The sequence below is a fragment of the Mus pahari genome, chromosome 5 (genome assembly GCF_900095145.1).
Source record: "Mus pahari chromosome 5, PAHARI_EIJ_v1.1, whole genome shotgun sequence".
NCBI lineage: Eukaryota > Metazoa > Chordata > Mammalia > Rodentia > Muridae > Mus > Mus pahari.
The window spans coordinates 18461190-18475905 of NC_034594.1; the positions used below are offsets into that span (position 1 = coordinate 18461190).

The following is a 14716-nucleotide window of genomic DNA, read 5'->3' on the forward strand; positions in this document are numbered from 1 at the left end:
AGAAAGAGAGAAAGAAAGAGAGAAAGAGAGGAGAGAAAGAGAGAGAGAGAGAGAGAGAGAGAGAGAGAGAGAGAGAGAGAGAGGGAGGGAGGAGAAAAAAAGACTGAAAGAGAGAAGGACTGTGGTGGTTTGTATATGCTTGGTCCAGGGAGTGGCACTATCTGGAGGTGTGGCCTTGTTGGAGTGGGTGTGTCACTGTGGTGGTGGATTTTGAGACCTTCCTCCTAGCTTCCAGAAGATGCCAGCCTTTTCCTGATCCCCTTTGGAACTCTCAGCTTCTCCTGCACCATGCCTGCCTGGATGCTGTCATGTTCCTGCCTTGATGATAACGGACTGAACCTCTGAACCTGAAAGCCAGCCCCAATTAAATGTTGTCCTTATAAGAGTTGCCTTGGTCATGGTGTCTGTTCACAGCAGTAAAACCCTGACTAATACAACAACTGACTGTATCAAGGTGTGGCTTAGACCCTGTCACAGTGGACAGAACAGGACATATCCAGTCATATCCGACTTCCTTCCAGGCTGGCCACTTCATATCTCACACTCTCATGGCTAACATGAGCGTTAAACATAAACAGCCCCAGGGAGATTAGAAGCAGATGCTAGCACTGTAAGAACGTCTTTTTAAGACTTTGTTTTGAAAACAGGGTCAGATGTAGCCCAGGGCTGGCCACAAACTCCTTATGTAGCTGAGGGTGACCTTGAATTCCTAATCCCTTTTCCTCCACCTCCCAAGTGCCGAGACTACAGTGTATACCACCACAGCCTAGTTGTATTTTTATTTATTTATTTACTTACTTATCTGTTTGTTGGTTTGTTTTGGTTTTAAGGCTTTTTGTTTGTTTGTTTGTTTCCTTGCTTGTTGGTCTGCTTGCCTTTGGATTGAATCCAGGGCACTGCACATGCTGAACGTGCTACATTTTAAGCAGACTTTTAGCGGTTCACACACAGTTCTTAGGAGACTGTGTAAAATGAAAGAAAGACAAAAACAACCCACGCCAGCAGAGTTGCAGGTGTGTTTGTGTGTCTGCAGAGTTGCAGGTGTGTTTGTGTGTCTGCACCAAGTGGGCTTTTCTCACCGAGGAGTGGAGTATCTCTGAGTGAGCAAAAGCCAAGTGTAAAGTCAGAAGGTGGCCACACCCACTTACACAGATGCTCAAGAGCTGGTGGCCACGCCCACTTACACAGATGCTCCTGAGCTGGGAACTCTTAATAGGTCCAGAGGAATACCTACCTCACCTCTAATCATTAAGAATATATAACTCTCGAAATGCTTTATTCACAAGAAGCCACTGGAGTTCCCTTAACTATTCTAATGATTTTCATTTTTCATAAAAGTAAACATAGATCCAGAATCCACATTTAAAACTCTTGCAATAGTCTTAAACTGAGGTCCACTTCCTAGAGATCTACAGATAACTTTAAAATGGCCAAGTTTTCCTCTCATGCTCAAAGGATGACTGAATCCCCAAGTCCCAAAATGAAAACCAGACACTGTTAAGAACTTCTGTATGAGTGATAAGGAAACAGCAATCCCACGAAACTCCCAGGTACAAGTGAAGTTGCCAAGACCACATCGACCTCCAACAGGCAGCATCTTTGAACTCAGGGCCTCAAGAGGCACCCCCAACTCTAAGTCCCATCCCCAACTCTAAGCCCCACCCCAACTCTAAGCTCCACCCCCAACTCTAAGTCCCACCCCCAACTCTAAGCCCCACCCCAAGTCATGTTGCAAAAAAGAGCCTTTTACCTTCTTTTTCTTGATCTAAGTATTTCTTTATATTTTCTGCTCTATCCATGTAGCCGGAGATTTTCGTTCTGAGAGTACATCTTTTAGTGGACTCTTTGGTGCCTATGAATTGGAAAAAAGAACAGGGATTTTTCTCAAGTTTCAGAACAGCTTTTCTGTTTAGTTCAGCCATTTGTCAGGTTTTCCACAAACTCCCGACCGTTTACAATGTGCTCAGATTCAGTGTGCTGGAGGCCATGAAACAGCTCAGGTTAGGAGCCCTGCTTCAACACTGCTTACCTCTTCCTGATTAGCCACACGCTGGGAAGTCTAGACAGTTAAGCTATCATTTTGTCAATAGCCAGCTTTTCTTTTAGGCCTCCGCATTATAGTTAATGTTCAATCATTGTCCCAGTCACCATATCCCCAGAGCTGTATCTCCCTCCTCCTTACGCTCTTCAGCTGAGGAGCTCAGAATGCTGTCAGTCATTCTTGATTCTCCCCCTTCCTTTCTTCCTCCTTCCTACCCCTTCCTCACCCACAATGCTTTAGGTGTAATCGTTCTCATTCATTACTGGCTTCATCCTTTTTGTATTTCCTCTGAACAATGAACATCTCTCTTCTCTTGGAGATGGTTTAAGTGTACCCCCTCCTTCAAATGTTCATAAACAGGAGGCTGAGTCCTGTGTAACAACATTAAGAAGCACAGAGTCTGTGAGTGGAGAAGGGTCCCTGAGGTCAGGCCCCTGCAAGGGATTGATACAGTCCCCCTATGTTGCCAGCTATCTCCCACAAACAGCTGTCACAGAAGCACAATACAGGGGGAAAGCAAGATAGTATAGCAGGTGTGATGGTTTGTATATGCTTGGCCCAGGGAGTGGCACTATTTGGAGGTGTGCCCTTGTTGGGGTAGGCGTGACCTTGTTGGAGTGGGTGTGTCATTGTGGGAGTGGGTTTTTAATATCCTAGTCCTAGCTGCCTGGAAGTCACGCTTCCACGAGCAGTCTTCAGATGAAGATGTAGAACTCTCAGCTCCTCCAGCACCATGCCTGCCTGGATGCTGCCCTGTTCCCACCTTGATGATAATAAACTGAACCTCTGAACCTATAAGCCACCCCAATTCAATGTTGTCCTTTGTAAGAGTTGCCTTGGTCATGGTGTCTGCTCACAGCAGTAAAACCCTAAGATCAGGTTAAGGTGCTTGTCACTAACTCTGAAATCCTGAATTCCATCTCTGGGACACAAATGACAATGAGAAGTGACTCTGCCAAATTGTTCTCTCACCTCCAGAGATATACACTGTGGCCTTTCTTTGCTAATCATAGACCTTACGGGGGCATTTTCTCAATTGAGTTTCCCGCCTTTCAGGTAAATCTAGCTTGGGTCAACTTGACATAAAACTAGCTACCATGCCTGGGGCGGAGAGCACGAGCTAACACTGAAAATACTGATATTTGGTAAGTGGTGGATAGTTTTATGTCAACTTGACATAAGCCTAAGTCATCTGAGAGGAGGGGACCTCAATTAAGAAAATGCCTAGCTGGGCGTCATGACACATGTCTTTTTAATCTCAGCACCTAGGAGACAGATCTCTGAGTTCAAGGTTACCTTGGTCTACAGAGAGAGTTTGGATAGCTAGGGCTACACAGAGAAGCTCTGAGGAGGGGTGCCTCCATAGGTTTGGCCTCTGGCAAACTTGTAGGGCATTTTCTTTATTAGTGATTGATGGAGAAGGGCCTAGCCCATTGTGAATGGAGCCACCCCGGGGCTGGTGGTCCTGGGTTCTATAAGAAAGCAGGCTGAGCAAGCCATGATGAACAAGCCAGCCAGCAAGCAGCACTCCTCCATGACCTCTGCATCAGCTCCTGCCTCCAGGTTCCTTCGCTGTTTGAGTTCCTGTCCTGATATCCTTCAATGAAGTACTACAATGTGGACATGTCAGTCAAATAAACCCTTTCCTCCCCCGCTCACTTTTGGCCATGGTGTTTCATCACAGCAATAGAAACCCTAACTAGGACAGTAAGCTAATTTAAAAAAAAGATTAAATTTTAAGTGGAGGTATTCTCTGTGGATAAAGCTGCTCCCAAAAACACAACTTACAAAATAAATTAATAAATAAATAAATCCCAGTATGGAGAGTGGGCTACCTGTGAGTTCCCCCAAAACAATACAGGACTGTTCCTGCTTTTGGATGTCCATCAAAACTCGTTCATAAGATCCTATTGCTAAAGACACCACGTGCCTTGATCACACTGAGAACAAGCTGGAGCTGGTTGAAAGCGTCCTCCTTGTTGGATAGTCCCACGGTGTTGGATGGTGCTACTCAAGCTGCTGGAGGAGAATCACCTTACTCAGCCACTTCCTCTGTTAAAAACCAACCAGCTGGGCAAGATGAGCCCATCGATGCAATTGTGGTAAAGGTGGTACCCAACTGCTTTCTGATTGGATGTGAAGTCTGCTTGACAGGAGGGACTCTCATCTGGTTCTGTACACCTAACTAAATATCAAGACTATGACAGTCCTAGGTCCTAGGGGCCATACTACTACTGCTGTAGTTTTATTACATCAACATGATGTATTTCCAAACTGCCCTCTACCTCATTATGTTTATGCCCACAGAGCAGTGCTGTTGTCCGCATGGTCAGAGAAGTCTCTTCCACAGTACCGGGTAGAGACTGCAAGAGACTGACAACTGTTTGGTGCACAAAGAATAAATGGCTGTGGAATGCAGCCCTAGCTTGAGAATGAATATATATATATATATATATATATATATATATATATATATAATCACTGATGGAGGAGGGAGAGACAACAATGTATTCAGTGCTGTAGTCACTGGTAATGTGCACATAGATAGCCCTGTAAACAAACGTCCACCCTAGTGAAACTCAATGGATCATAGTTGGAAGGAGAGACAGAGGGAATAGAAAAATCATGTCACAAACTGACAACAACGAAGAATAAAATTCGTTCAAACGCAAGACCTATCAAGCCTTATAGCTTATATTTGGTTATGCCTCTTAAGTTTCATGGTCTCTAGTGATAACATCGGTCTACTGCAAAGGCCACCGCCTCCGTTGTCCTGCACATTATCAGAATATAACTCCTGAATCTGAATGCTTCCCGGTAGTTCAGAAGTTTCGTTTTCTTAGGTTTCGCTCAGTCGCAGACAGAGCGGAAATCGAAACTCACTCACCTTTCAGAACCTGCAAGAGCATGTCGATCCCCTCCTGGTAACACACCAGAGCCTGCTGGTACCGGGACTCCGCATCCAGCTCCACTGCCCGCTTCAGCACCGCCACCGCCGCGGTGCTGTCGGGATCCTGTCCCAGGCTGGACTTGGCCATCACTGTGACAATTCCACGGCTCCGCCAGCAAATTCCAAAAGCAAACCCACTGCGCTTCCAGGAAGCGCACACGTGACGCCGCTGCGCCTGCGCTGTTTTCTATGGCGCGTTGTGAATGGACCCGGACCAAAAAAAAAAAAAAAAAAAAAAAAAAAAAATCCTTTCCCGGAACCAAAGAACCGTACTCGCTGTGACGGCAACGGCGAGCTTTGAGTGTTGCACTGGGTCCACCTGCCGCGGTTCCGCTCCTTCCGGCCGCGGGGACGTTCGGAGTGGACACAGCTGTCGCCGGTGAGTGCGGTCGTGGGAGCTGGAGGCGTTGTGTGATTTCACACGGACTCTCTCTGCAGTTAGGAACTGACTTCCTTTCTGTTCCGAGTTGGAGGTCCCGCAGACCCATTTCTTGATCTTCTGTAGGCAGCCAGGTTGTCACTTTATTCGAGTTGTGCTGCGTGCGACGAGAGTCTCACTCGTGTAGATCTAGGTCCGAGCCATCCAGGCGTCAGTGAAATGTATTATTTTTTTTTGAAAGAAGGCAAAACTTGCTTCATTTTAAGGTGTTGCGACTGTAGAGTGTTGAGTTTTTGGAGTTGCTGTTTATATAAAGACAGATTTTGCAGGCCGCTTTGATTGTCATCTGTGAAAGCAGCTGCTTTTTGTGGCTGAGAGGCCGTTATGACGGCTGCCTACTACCTTTACGCCCTGGGAATTCGAGGAAGAGAGACATTTGTTGATTCCAGAGAACTCGGTTGATTGCACGGAAAATTCTGTGTTCTGTATTTTCAGGAATGTTCACTCCTCCTTATACCGTTATACCTTGTCCCTCGAGAAAGAGAAATTAATTAAAGAACCACCTTACGAGCTGGTGTTATAGTTTAGGGGTAAAAGAGCTGTTTACCTGCATAGTCATTGTAAAAAGCAAAACAACAACAAAACTCCAGCAAAACTTTGGGGGTGAGGGAGAGGAAAAATGGTTTTGGCAGCCTTCTGTTTTTCTGTGTATACACATATATTAACATATAAGAAAATAGAAATAGGTTATATATTATATCCCATGTGGTAAATGGTATTTTTCAGTTTATTTTTATGTGTATGGGTGTTTTGCCTGTCATATCTACACCGTGTACATGTAGTGCCTATGGAGGCCAGAAGATGGTCAAATCCCCTGGAACTAGATAGAGTTTAAAATTTGTAAGCTTCCATGTGGTCACCGGGAATTAAATGTGGGACCTCTGGAAGAACAGCCAGTGCTCATAACTGCTGAACCATGTCTCCAGCCCCATTTTTCTGGTATTTGCAACCGTACAGAGGAAAGTTGTTGTACAGTAGATGGCAGTATAATTGCTTCAAGGTCCAAAAGCTATGCAATTAAGAATAATGCCTACTCTATTGAAATAAGTTGCAGCTCAGAGCACTTATTTTCTGTATGCAAGGCTCTGGGTTCAATCCCCAGTACATTCGTTCCCTCACCAAAAGGAAAAACAACATCAACAACAACGAAAAGCAATTTTGATGGTGCTGCCTGCTTATATCTGAAGTTAAACTTCAGCAGTTTAATCTTGGGTTTTAATCTTGAGTGCCCAAGCTGCTTTGAGAGACACATCTATGACTTAAGTAGACCCAAACCAAAATATGAAGTCCTTGTCTTCTGGCACCGTCCCATATACATAGTGGAGACAGCCACTAAATGGTAAACCAGCAAATTACAATAGAACATGAGTATTCAAGTAAGGCAAGGGACAGAAGTGGTGTGACTGGGAATGTTAAACTGTTTGGTGGAGGTAGGTCCTCATTCAGGACTGAAACAGTGTGATCCAGGTAGACCTGTTGACAAGAGAAGGTTTGAGCCAAAATAGGGGAGAAGACCTCCAGCTTGGCTGGCTCCAGGTCACGCCGGAAGACCAGCTACTCTGTGAGGAAGCAGGAAAGTAGTAGGACATGTCGGGGAGCAAGGGGGAGGGGGGTTGGCAGCGACAAGCAGTGGCTTGGTATGTGAGGGTTAAGGACTTTGATTTCCACCTTGGTTAAATCAAGCAAGTTAAAAAAAAAAGCAAGTTGGGGAAGAAAGGGTGCATTTTCCTCTGAGAGACACATCTCTCTTCCACATCATAGTCCATCACCGAGGACATCAGGACAGAAACTCCAGCAGGGTTTATGGCAGGGTGACATAAAATTAGCTAGCACATACAATAACCCTCAGTCCACGGTGGTTTTTCTCTTAAGTGGAGTTAAATGTATAGGCTTTGTGGTGGAAGTCATCTCATTCATGTCCTGGAATCAAGTATAGGTGCTAGCAACATTTTGTTTTGTTTTATGATAGGTTCCCACTATGTAACCCTGACTGAAATGCTGTCCGCTGATCACCATTGGTGTTACCCATCCCTGACCTGGTGGAGGTAGTGTTACATGTCAGTTTGTTTTCCTTAACGGTGATCCCCTGCTGTTCTATACAGCACTCCTGGGAGCAGTGCTCCAGTTCCTTTACTTGTATGTAAGTGTGGACTGATCCATGACTGTGTAGGTCCCAGCTATAAACGGAAACTTCGTTGTGCATTTGTTTAACTATAGTCACTCCAGTATGGCCACCGGGAGTTCTTTCAGTTGTGTCTGTATCCCTTTAATATGCTCCCTTGGGTTTGCATTTCTGGGTGGCTACTTCCTGATTCTTCAGGTTGCAGCAGACAGCCAGCTGTCTCTTGAAGGAGCCCTAATGGCTCTTTTGAAGCGAGTGCTATTAAAGTCACCATCTGAGCACAGAGTATGTTCATAGCTGCTGGTGTAATTGTCCTCTCGACAAACAAAGCGAGCCCATGGATATATACATGCCAAGCCCAGTGGTAGGCAGGGTTCCTGAAAGGAGATGAGGAGTCTGAAAGGGAGGACTTTTCTTTCTATCCCAGGCTTCCCAAGTGTACGGTCAGAGGCATGTGCCACCAGTGCCTATCTGGACTTAATGACTAGATACCTTGGGGAAGTGATTGCTTTCTGGAAGTCATTTTCCTCATATTATAAAATAAGAGGGCACTTGGTTCTGATTCTAAGAGGTAGAATTTCTTCAGTACCGTCTAGTTTTGCATCTTCTGTGATTTCTCTGACAAAGAAAAATGATCAAATATTATTTATACTTGTTGTGACAAGTTTTGGGTGATAGAAAACTCCATTTCCCAGTTTTGTGGGATGAGTGCAGACACTAAGCTCACTAGATGAAAATAGGATTGTTTAATGTATAATGACTACTGAGGTTTTGCCGATACAGAAGGGGAGACGTGCCCATCTGTAATGTGTTTGACCAGCAGTGTGTTTCCTACTCCTCAGCCTCTAAAGAGAGAATTCCCACACCCATGGCTGGGGTTCTGCGCTCTGTGTTCCAGAGGCCTCCAGGCAGACTACAGGTAAGCTTTAACTTTCCATGGCTTTCTCTTATAGCTAGGGCTGACCTCAAACCTGCTGTGTGGCTGAGGATAACCTTGAGCTTCTGCCTGCCTCCACTTCCCAAGTGCCCAGGTTTGTGCAATACTGGGGACTGAACCAGCTTTATGCATGCAAGCAAGCACTGTGCCAAGTGGGCTACATCCTCAGCTTAAGAGCTTGCTTTTTTATTTTTTTTCCTCTCCTGTTAATTACAAAACACAAAAGCAAGTTAATCTTTTTAAAAGGTCTTTCTGATGTAAATTAGTTGGTTTAGGTCTGCTGCATTTGTGGTGTGAGAGCTCAGAGCCTTATGAGCACTGGGCATACACTCTAGCTGAGCTACACCTAGCTCTTGTTCATTTCTGCTCTATGTGCTATTTTCCCTAGAGATTTCCAACCCCTAAACGCCTTTTCCTGTAGACTAAGCCAATGAAAAGGCTACTGCTGATTGCCCTTGGTCTGTTTTAATGTTACAGTTTTAGGGGAAACCCTTCAATATGTCAGATAAACATAGAAAAAGTAGAAGATATGCAATCTCCCGAAGAAAAGAAGTGTGTTAGCGTCTCCTCCTAGTGTTTAGAGAATACATTGGGATGACTGTGAGTTTCTGACAAAACTCACTTTAATCCGGTCTGGGTTCATCCTGAGAGGCAGGCTGGCCTGAAATGGAATGTGCGAGAGAAAAATGGAGCCAAGACAATATTTTACTGATCAAAGCTCGAAGTTTAATGTAGGAACTCAGTTTATATAGTGTGGGAAAAAACCCCAGTCTTTGAAGGCACAGGTGAAATGTCCGTGGGCGGGTCCAAGGATCAGGGCACAGATGAATGTCCGTAGGCGAAGGCGGGTCCAAAGGATGTTGTCTTCTGGGACAAACAGTCTTCTCAGCAGGCGGTGGAGACAAGGCACAACAGAGTCGCTCTGGTGGATCTGAAGGTTACTGCCGGTGGATCTTAGGGCATACAGGGGGCTGGGTTTAGAAGGACAGTGATTAGTGTAAACAGAAAGGTAGGCTTGGCGGATAACTGCAGGTGGTCCAGTGGCAACAGAGAGCTGGGAGACCCCAATAGATGACTAAAGTACACATATTGACCAGACTGGGTACAGACCCAGAGATACACTAGGACTCCTTACAGAACACCTCCTAGTGTTTAGAGTGTACATTGGGATGACTAATGTATACATATTGACCAGACTGGGTACAGACCCAGAGATACACTAGGACTCCATACAGAACACCTCCTGTTTGTGGGGATGGAAATGTCAGCTACTTCCATTTGGCTCATGAATTCAGTATGGTCTCCTTTTTGGTACTTTGGAAACTGACCCTCTGGGAGGATGTGTGTCTCACATCTTAGTGTTGTAAGCAAAAGAAGCAGGACCAGAAGCTCAGGGTTTCTGGCATATGCAGGACCAGGTTTCCCTTCTCTCACACTAACTTACTTACCCTCTAGTTGTTGGGTCAGCTCTGTAGTTCAGGGAAGTCTAGAAGAGAAAGACTGCAGTGAATCCCTGTGTCCAACTGCACGAGTAAAGGAGGATTGGGCAGGAAAGTCAAGAGGTGAGAGCTGGGCCTGGTGGTGCTGTTAGGACTAGGGACACTCAGTGTACTTTGTGTGCTGTTGGTTTAGAGACAGTGTCTTACTCTGTAGGCCTGCTCCAAACTTGAAGGAAGTGGCCAACCGCAGACTAGAAGTCTAAGTGCATGTGGTTTTGCTTTTTTGTTCACTAGTTCTCTAATGAGATGTGTCCATTCAGTGAGGTAGTCAAGTCAGACTGTTGTAGACTATATTAGAAAAGACACTTGTCACAGAAAGGCTGGTGGATACAGACCCTCACCCTACACGGGGTTCTAAATAACAAATGTTTTCTGCTTCAGACTGTGAAGAAAGGTGCAGAATCTCTCATTGGTACAGAATGGATTCGCCACAAATTTACCAAATCAAGAATTCCAGATAAAGTAAGGCCTGATTCTTTTTAAAAAATATTTTTATATACCAATTTTTTAAAATTATAAGTTATTTTCAAATTTATTCCATTGTGTGTTGTATTATGTCTATGTTTCTGTTGCACAGTTGTGTGTGCGCTTGCCCTGGTTTGTGTGTGGAAGCCTAGAACGCAATTGTGTAGTCAGGTCTTTCCACTGCCATGGTACTGCTGGGGAGTGAAGATCAAGTCATCAGACGTCAGGCACAGCAGCAAACACTGCTCATGGCAGATCACAGCCTGCTAGTGTAGATTTGCTTAGGTTGCACATGCATATATATTAGATATGGTGTAGACTTGGAAGTACATATAGACAGACATAGTGTAGATATGTACATATACATATATTATAGACTTCAAAGTGCATATAGACAGATATAGTGCAGATATGAAAGTGCATATAGACAGATATAGTACAGACTTGGAAATGCATATAGACAGATATAGTATAGACTTAGAAGTACATATAGACAGACATAGTGTAGATATGTACATATACATATAGTATAGACTTCAAAGTGCATATAGACAGATATAGTGCAGATATGAAAGTGCATATAGACAGATACAGTGCAGACTTGAAGTGCATATAGACAGATATAGTGTAGACTTGGAAATGCATATAGACAGATATAATGTAGACTTGGAAGTACATATAGACAGATATAGTGTAGACTTGGAAGTGCATATAGACAGACATAGTGTAGACTTGGAAGTACATATAGATATAGTATAGACTTGAAGTGCATATAGACAGATACAGTATAGAGTTGGAAGCACTGTAGGAAGCTGACCTCTGCTCCAGGTCCACCGGGTTTCATAGGAATGGGCTCCTATAACTTTCTGGCCTGTGTATTCTGCCGTGGTTCTCCCTTTACATACTGTGGTCTTTGTCACCATCGTCCTGAGAAGACTGTGAGTAGAGGCTGTCCCCGTGTGACTCTCTTCTCACTTTCTGCATCAACCACACAGGCAACGCTCTCCTTTGTTGTCGCTTTATTTTGTTTGGGTTTCACTTGCTTTTTAGTTAATTGAACTTAATTTAGTAAAACAGTTGAATGATACAGAAGAACAAGGTCAGAAGGCATGGAGGCTTCCTCTCTTCATCACAGTTTCCCATTTTGCATTGATAGAAAGCAACTGTTAACGTAGATGAAACAACTCGGACTTTACTGCAGGCCATTATGTACGGGGTCAGTCTGCACGCTCTGTATCACCCTGTGGGGTTTAACAAATGCATAAGATTATGTATTCACTACTGCAGTGTCACACAAAACTGTGCACTGCCCTACATGTCACTGTATCCCGCCTACCAGGACATCTAGACCCTTTTTTTACTCACTTTCTGGTTTTACCTTTCCCAGAATCCCACATAGTTAGAATCGTACAGTCTGTATATTAGCTTCTTACAAATCTTTTCTTGTTGACAGTTCATCATGCAGGTTTATATAGTTTGTTTATGTGCTTACTTGCTTGCTTCCAGCTTGGGGCAGTAATGAAGCTGTACAAGTACTTGTGTACTTGTGTATGGCTGTTAGTTTTTGGTGTGTTGGGGAGCTATTTGGTAGTAAAATTAAACAGCAAAGACCATTTAGTCTTGGGCTGGTGAGATGATTCAGTGGGTAAGAGTACTATGCTCTTCTGAAGGTCATGAGTTCAAATCCCAGCAACCACATGGTAGCTCACAACCACCTGTAATGAGATCTGATGCCCTCTTCTGGTGTGTCTGAAGTCAGCTACAGTGTACTTCTATATAATAATAATAAGTAAATCTTTGGGCTAGAGCAAGCAGGGACCAAGTGAGCAGGGGTGACCAAAGTGTGCAGAGGTCCTAAAAATTAATTCCCAGCAACCACATGAAGGCTCACAACCATCTGTACAGCTACAGTGTACTCACATACATAAAATAAATAAACAAATCTTAAAAAAAAAAAAAAAAAAAAAAAAGGCCATTTAACCTTGTCAAGCTGCTGGAGAGGTCATTTTGTTGGACGGGAATGTTTTTGTACAGGTTTCCTCCCCTACTATATTTTTATTTACTTTATTTTCAGATATTTAAATTTTTATTTTACGTGTGTACGTGCTTTGGCTGCCTGTGTGTATGTGTATCATGTGAGTGCCTGGTACCCAAGGAGGTCAGAAGACAGCAGCAGGTCCTGGGAACTTGAGTGTGAGTGGCTGTGAGCACCATGTGGGGCTGGGAACTGAGCCCAGGTCCTCCACAACAGCAGCAATTGTCCAGCTACTGAGCCATCTCTCCAGCATCTCCTGAAGAAGTGATAGAATACAGAGGGCAAGATTTACCACGTAACGTCAGTGTCAGAATCTCAGCTCTGGGAGATTGTTTACAATAACCCTGTTGGTTGACTGTCCTGTTGTAAAAGCCTGAATCTAAAGTATGTAATTCTCAGACTCTAAACTGTTCAGGCTGAGGTTAAGGATAACAGAAAGATTATGGGCGGGACCATCATGAACTTTTGTACAGTTTTGTCCATTTTTAAAGGCATAGGCAATATATAAAACTGTAAGTTGGGAGAGTTACCAGTCATAATTCTTCTTTTCTAGGTGTTTCAGCCTAAACCTGAAGATCATGAAAAGTATGGTGGGGACCCCCAGAACCCTCATAAACTGCACATTGTCACAAGAATAAGAAGTACAAAGAGGCGTCCATACTGGGAAAAAGATACCATCAAGATGCTCGGACTACAGAAGGTATGCAGCGATCCTGATCACCACCTCAGAGTCTCGTCGACTGAAGGCTCATACTTTAAAACCCACACTGTGTGCATTTGCTATCTCTTATGTTTAAATGTGTCATTTAGTGTGGCCTATTTATAAGTTAGTATACAAAACATGGCTCTTCAATGTGATGTCTTCCTGAGATGGTACCACTGCCTTTTAAGTTGATCTGTAATACTGCTCCTCTGTTCCTAGGCACACAGCCCTCAAATTCACAAGAACATCCCATCGGTGAATGCAAAACTGAAAGTGGTTAAACACTTGATACGCATCCAGCCCCTGAAGCTGCCACAGGGACTTCCCACAGAAGAGACCATGTCCAGCACATGCCTCAAGAGCACTGGGGAGTTGGTTGTGCAGTGGCACCTGAAGCCTGTGGAGCAGGAGGTGAAGTCCTGACACCACACAGCTTCAGCTCACAGGTGCACTCTCTGAGGGAACCGTTCTCATTAAAGAGTATGTTCATCCAGTCATCCTCACTGATGGAGTCCTAATGCTATCACTTCCTTCAGTTCTCTCCCTTTGTCCCTTGAGGATTTTACTCCACAGTGGGCAATAACAGCGTTGTTCAAATATCTACCATTAGGCCCCTAACATTAACAATCGTCATTGTCTCCTTGTAGAAACTGTTATGTTCTTCAGCTGCTTTCTTACTGAATTCTATAGATGTGAGAGACTATGTAGTAGTCAGTCTTGTGTTGCTGTAACCAAATACCCAAGGCTTGGCTAACTTATTGGACAAGGAGGTTTATCTTGGTTCTAAGCTCTGATGAGTCCAAGCAAGGGCAGTATATCTCCTGAGGACCTCCTGTAGGATCCCCTATCATGTCACCCATGATAGGGGACATAACACAGTTTTTATGTCAGTGGTAGAAGAGGTCAAGATAGGAAGCAAGAATCGGGTGCTTAATCCTGGTACTCGGGAGGCAGAGGCAAGTGGATACCTTATGAGTTTAAGGTCATGGTTTATATATTGAGTTCTAGGCCAGCCAAGACTATGTGGTGAGACCCTGTCTCAAACAAACCCAAGAGACCAGTTCTGGCCTCCTTTAATGGTCCCTTTGCTGCAGAGGCGTCTCTGATGTTGAGTGAGAGCTTCACTTAGCTATGGTAGGATACGTGCTGGAATGCAGTTAGAAATTAAATAGATCTAGTAGTGTGGTCGTAGAAGGTCCTCTGTGTCCCATGACCTCACTAGCCATCAGTAGTTGGTTAGATTTCTAGTACCAGGCATGATTCCTCCAGTGAGGTAATCAACTGACTGTGGAAGTTCAACTCCAGACAGTACACCTACAGTGCAGCTCTGCTCATGAGGTCACAGGCAGTACACCCACGGTGCAGCTCTGCTCATGAGGTTGCAGAACCTCTTAGACGTGGGGGCAGTAATAAGGACACATGCTCCACTATGCTCACAGCAGCCTTGTTTATAATAGCCAGAAGCTGGAAAGAACCCAGATGTCCCTCATTAGAGGAATGGATACAGAAACTGTGGGACATTTAC

At 44.4% G+C, this 14716-nt stretch overlaps 2 protein-coding genes across 3 annotated transcripts in view; one reads left to right on the plus strand and one right to left on the minus strand.

Annotated features, from left to right (window-relative positions):
- Mitd1 (microtubule interacting and trafficking domain containing 1) overlaps positions 1 to 5174 on the minus strand; it is a 10015-nt gene extending 4841 nt beyond the window's left edge. Inside the window, exons 1-2 of the mRNA XM_029538212.1 lie at positions 4929 to 5174; positions 1751 to 1852 (exon numbers count right to left, since the gene is read on the minus strand). Of these exons, the coding sequence (XP_029394072.1) occupies positions 1751 to 1852; positions 4929 to 5079 (253 nt within the window). The 5' untranslated portion in view covers positions 5080 to 5174. The remainder of the gene's footprint in view (positions 1 to 1750; positions 1853 to 4928) is intronic.
- A 93-nt stretch (positions 5175 to 5267) lies between these two features.
- Mrpl30 (mitochondrial ribosomal protein L30) lies at positions 5268 to 13688 on the plus strand. Of its 2 annotated transcripts, XM_021199008.2 has the most exons (6): positions 5268 to 5370; positions 7400 to 7475; positions 8395 to 8471; positions 10370 to 10450; positions 13042 to 13188; positions 13411 to 13688. In XM_021199008.2, exons 3-6 carry the CDS (start codon positions 8421 to 8423, stop codon positions 13612 to 13614), a joined length of 483 nt encoding a protein of 160 aa, XP_021054667.1. In that variant the 5' UTR covers positions 5268 to 5370; positions 7400 to 7475; positions 8395 to 8420; the 3' UTR covers positions 13615 to 13688. The 2 variants fall into 2 exon arrangements, with proteins under 2 accessions (XP_021054667.1, XP_029394741.1); XM_029538881.1 differs by lacking the exon at positions 7400 to 7475 and having other exon boundaries at positions 5274 to 5370.
- Positions 13689 to 14716: the final 1028 nt, after the last annotated feature.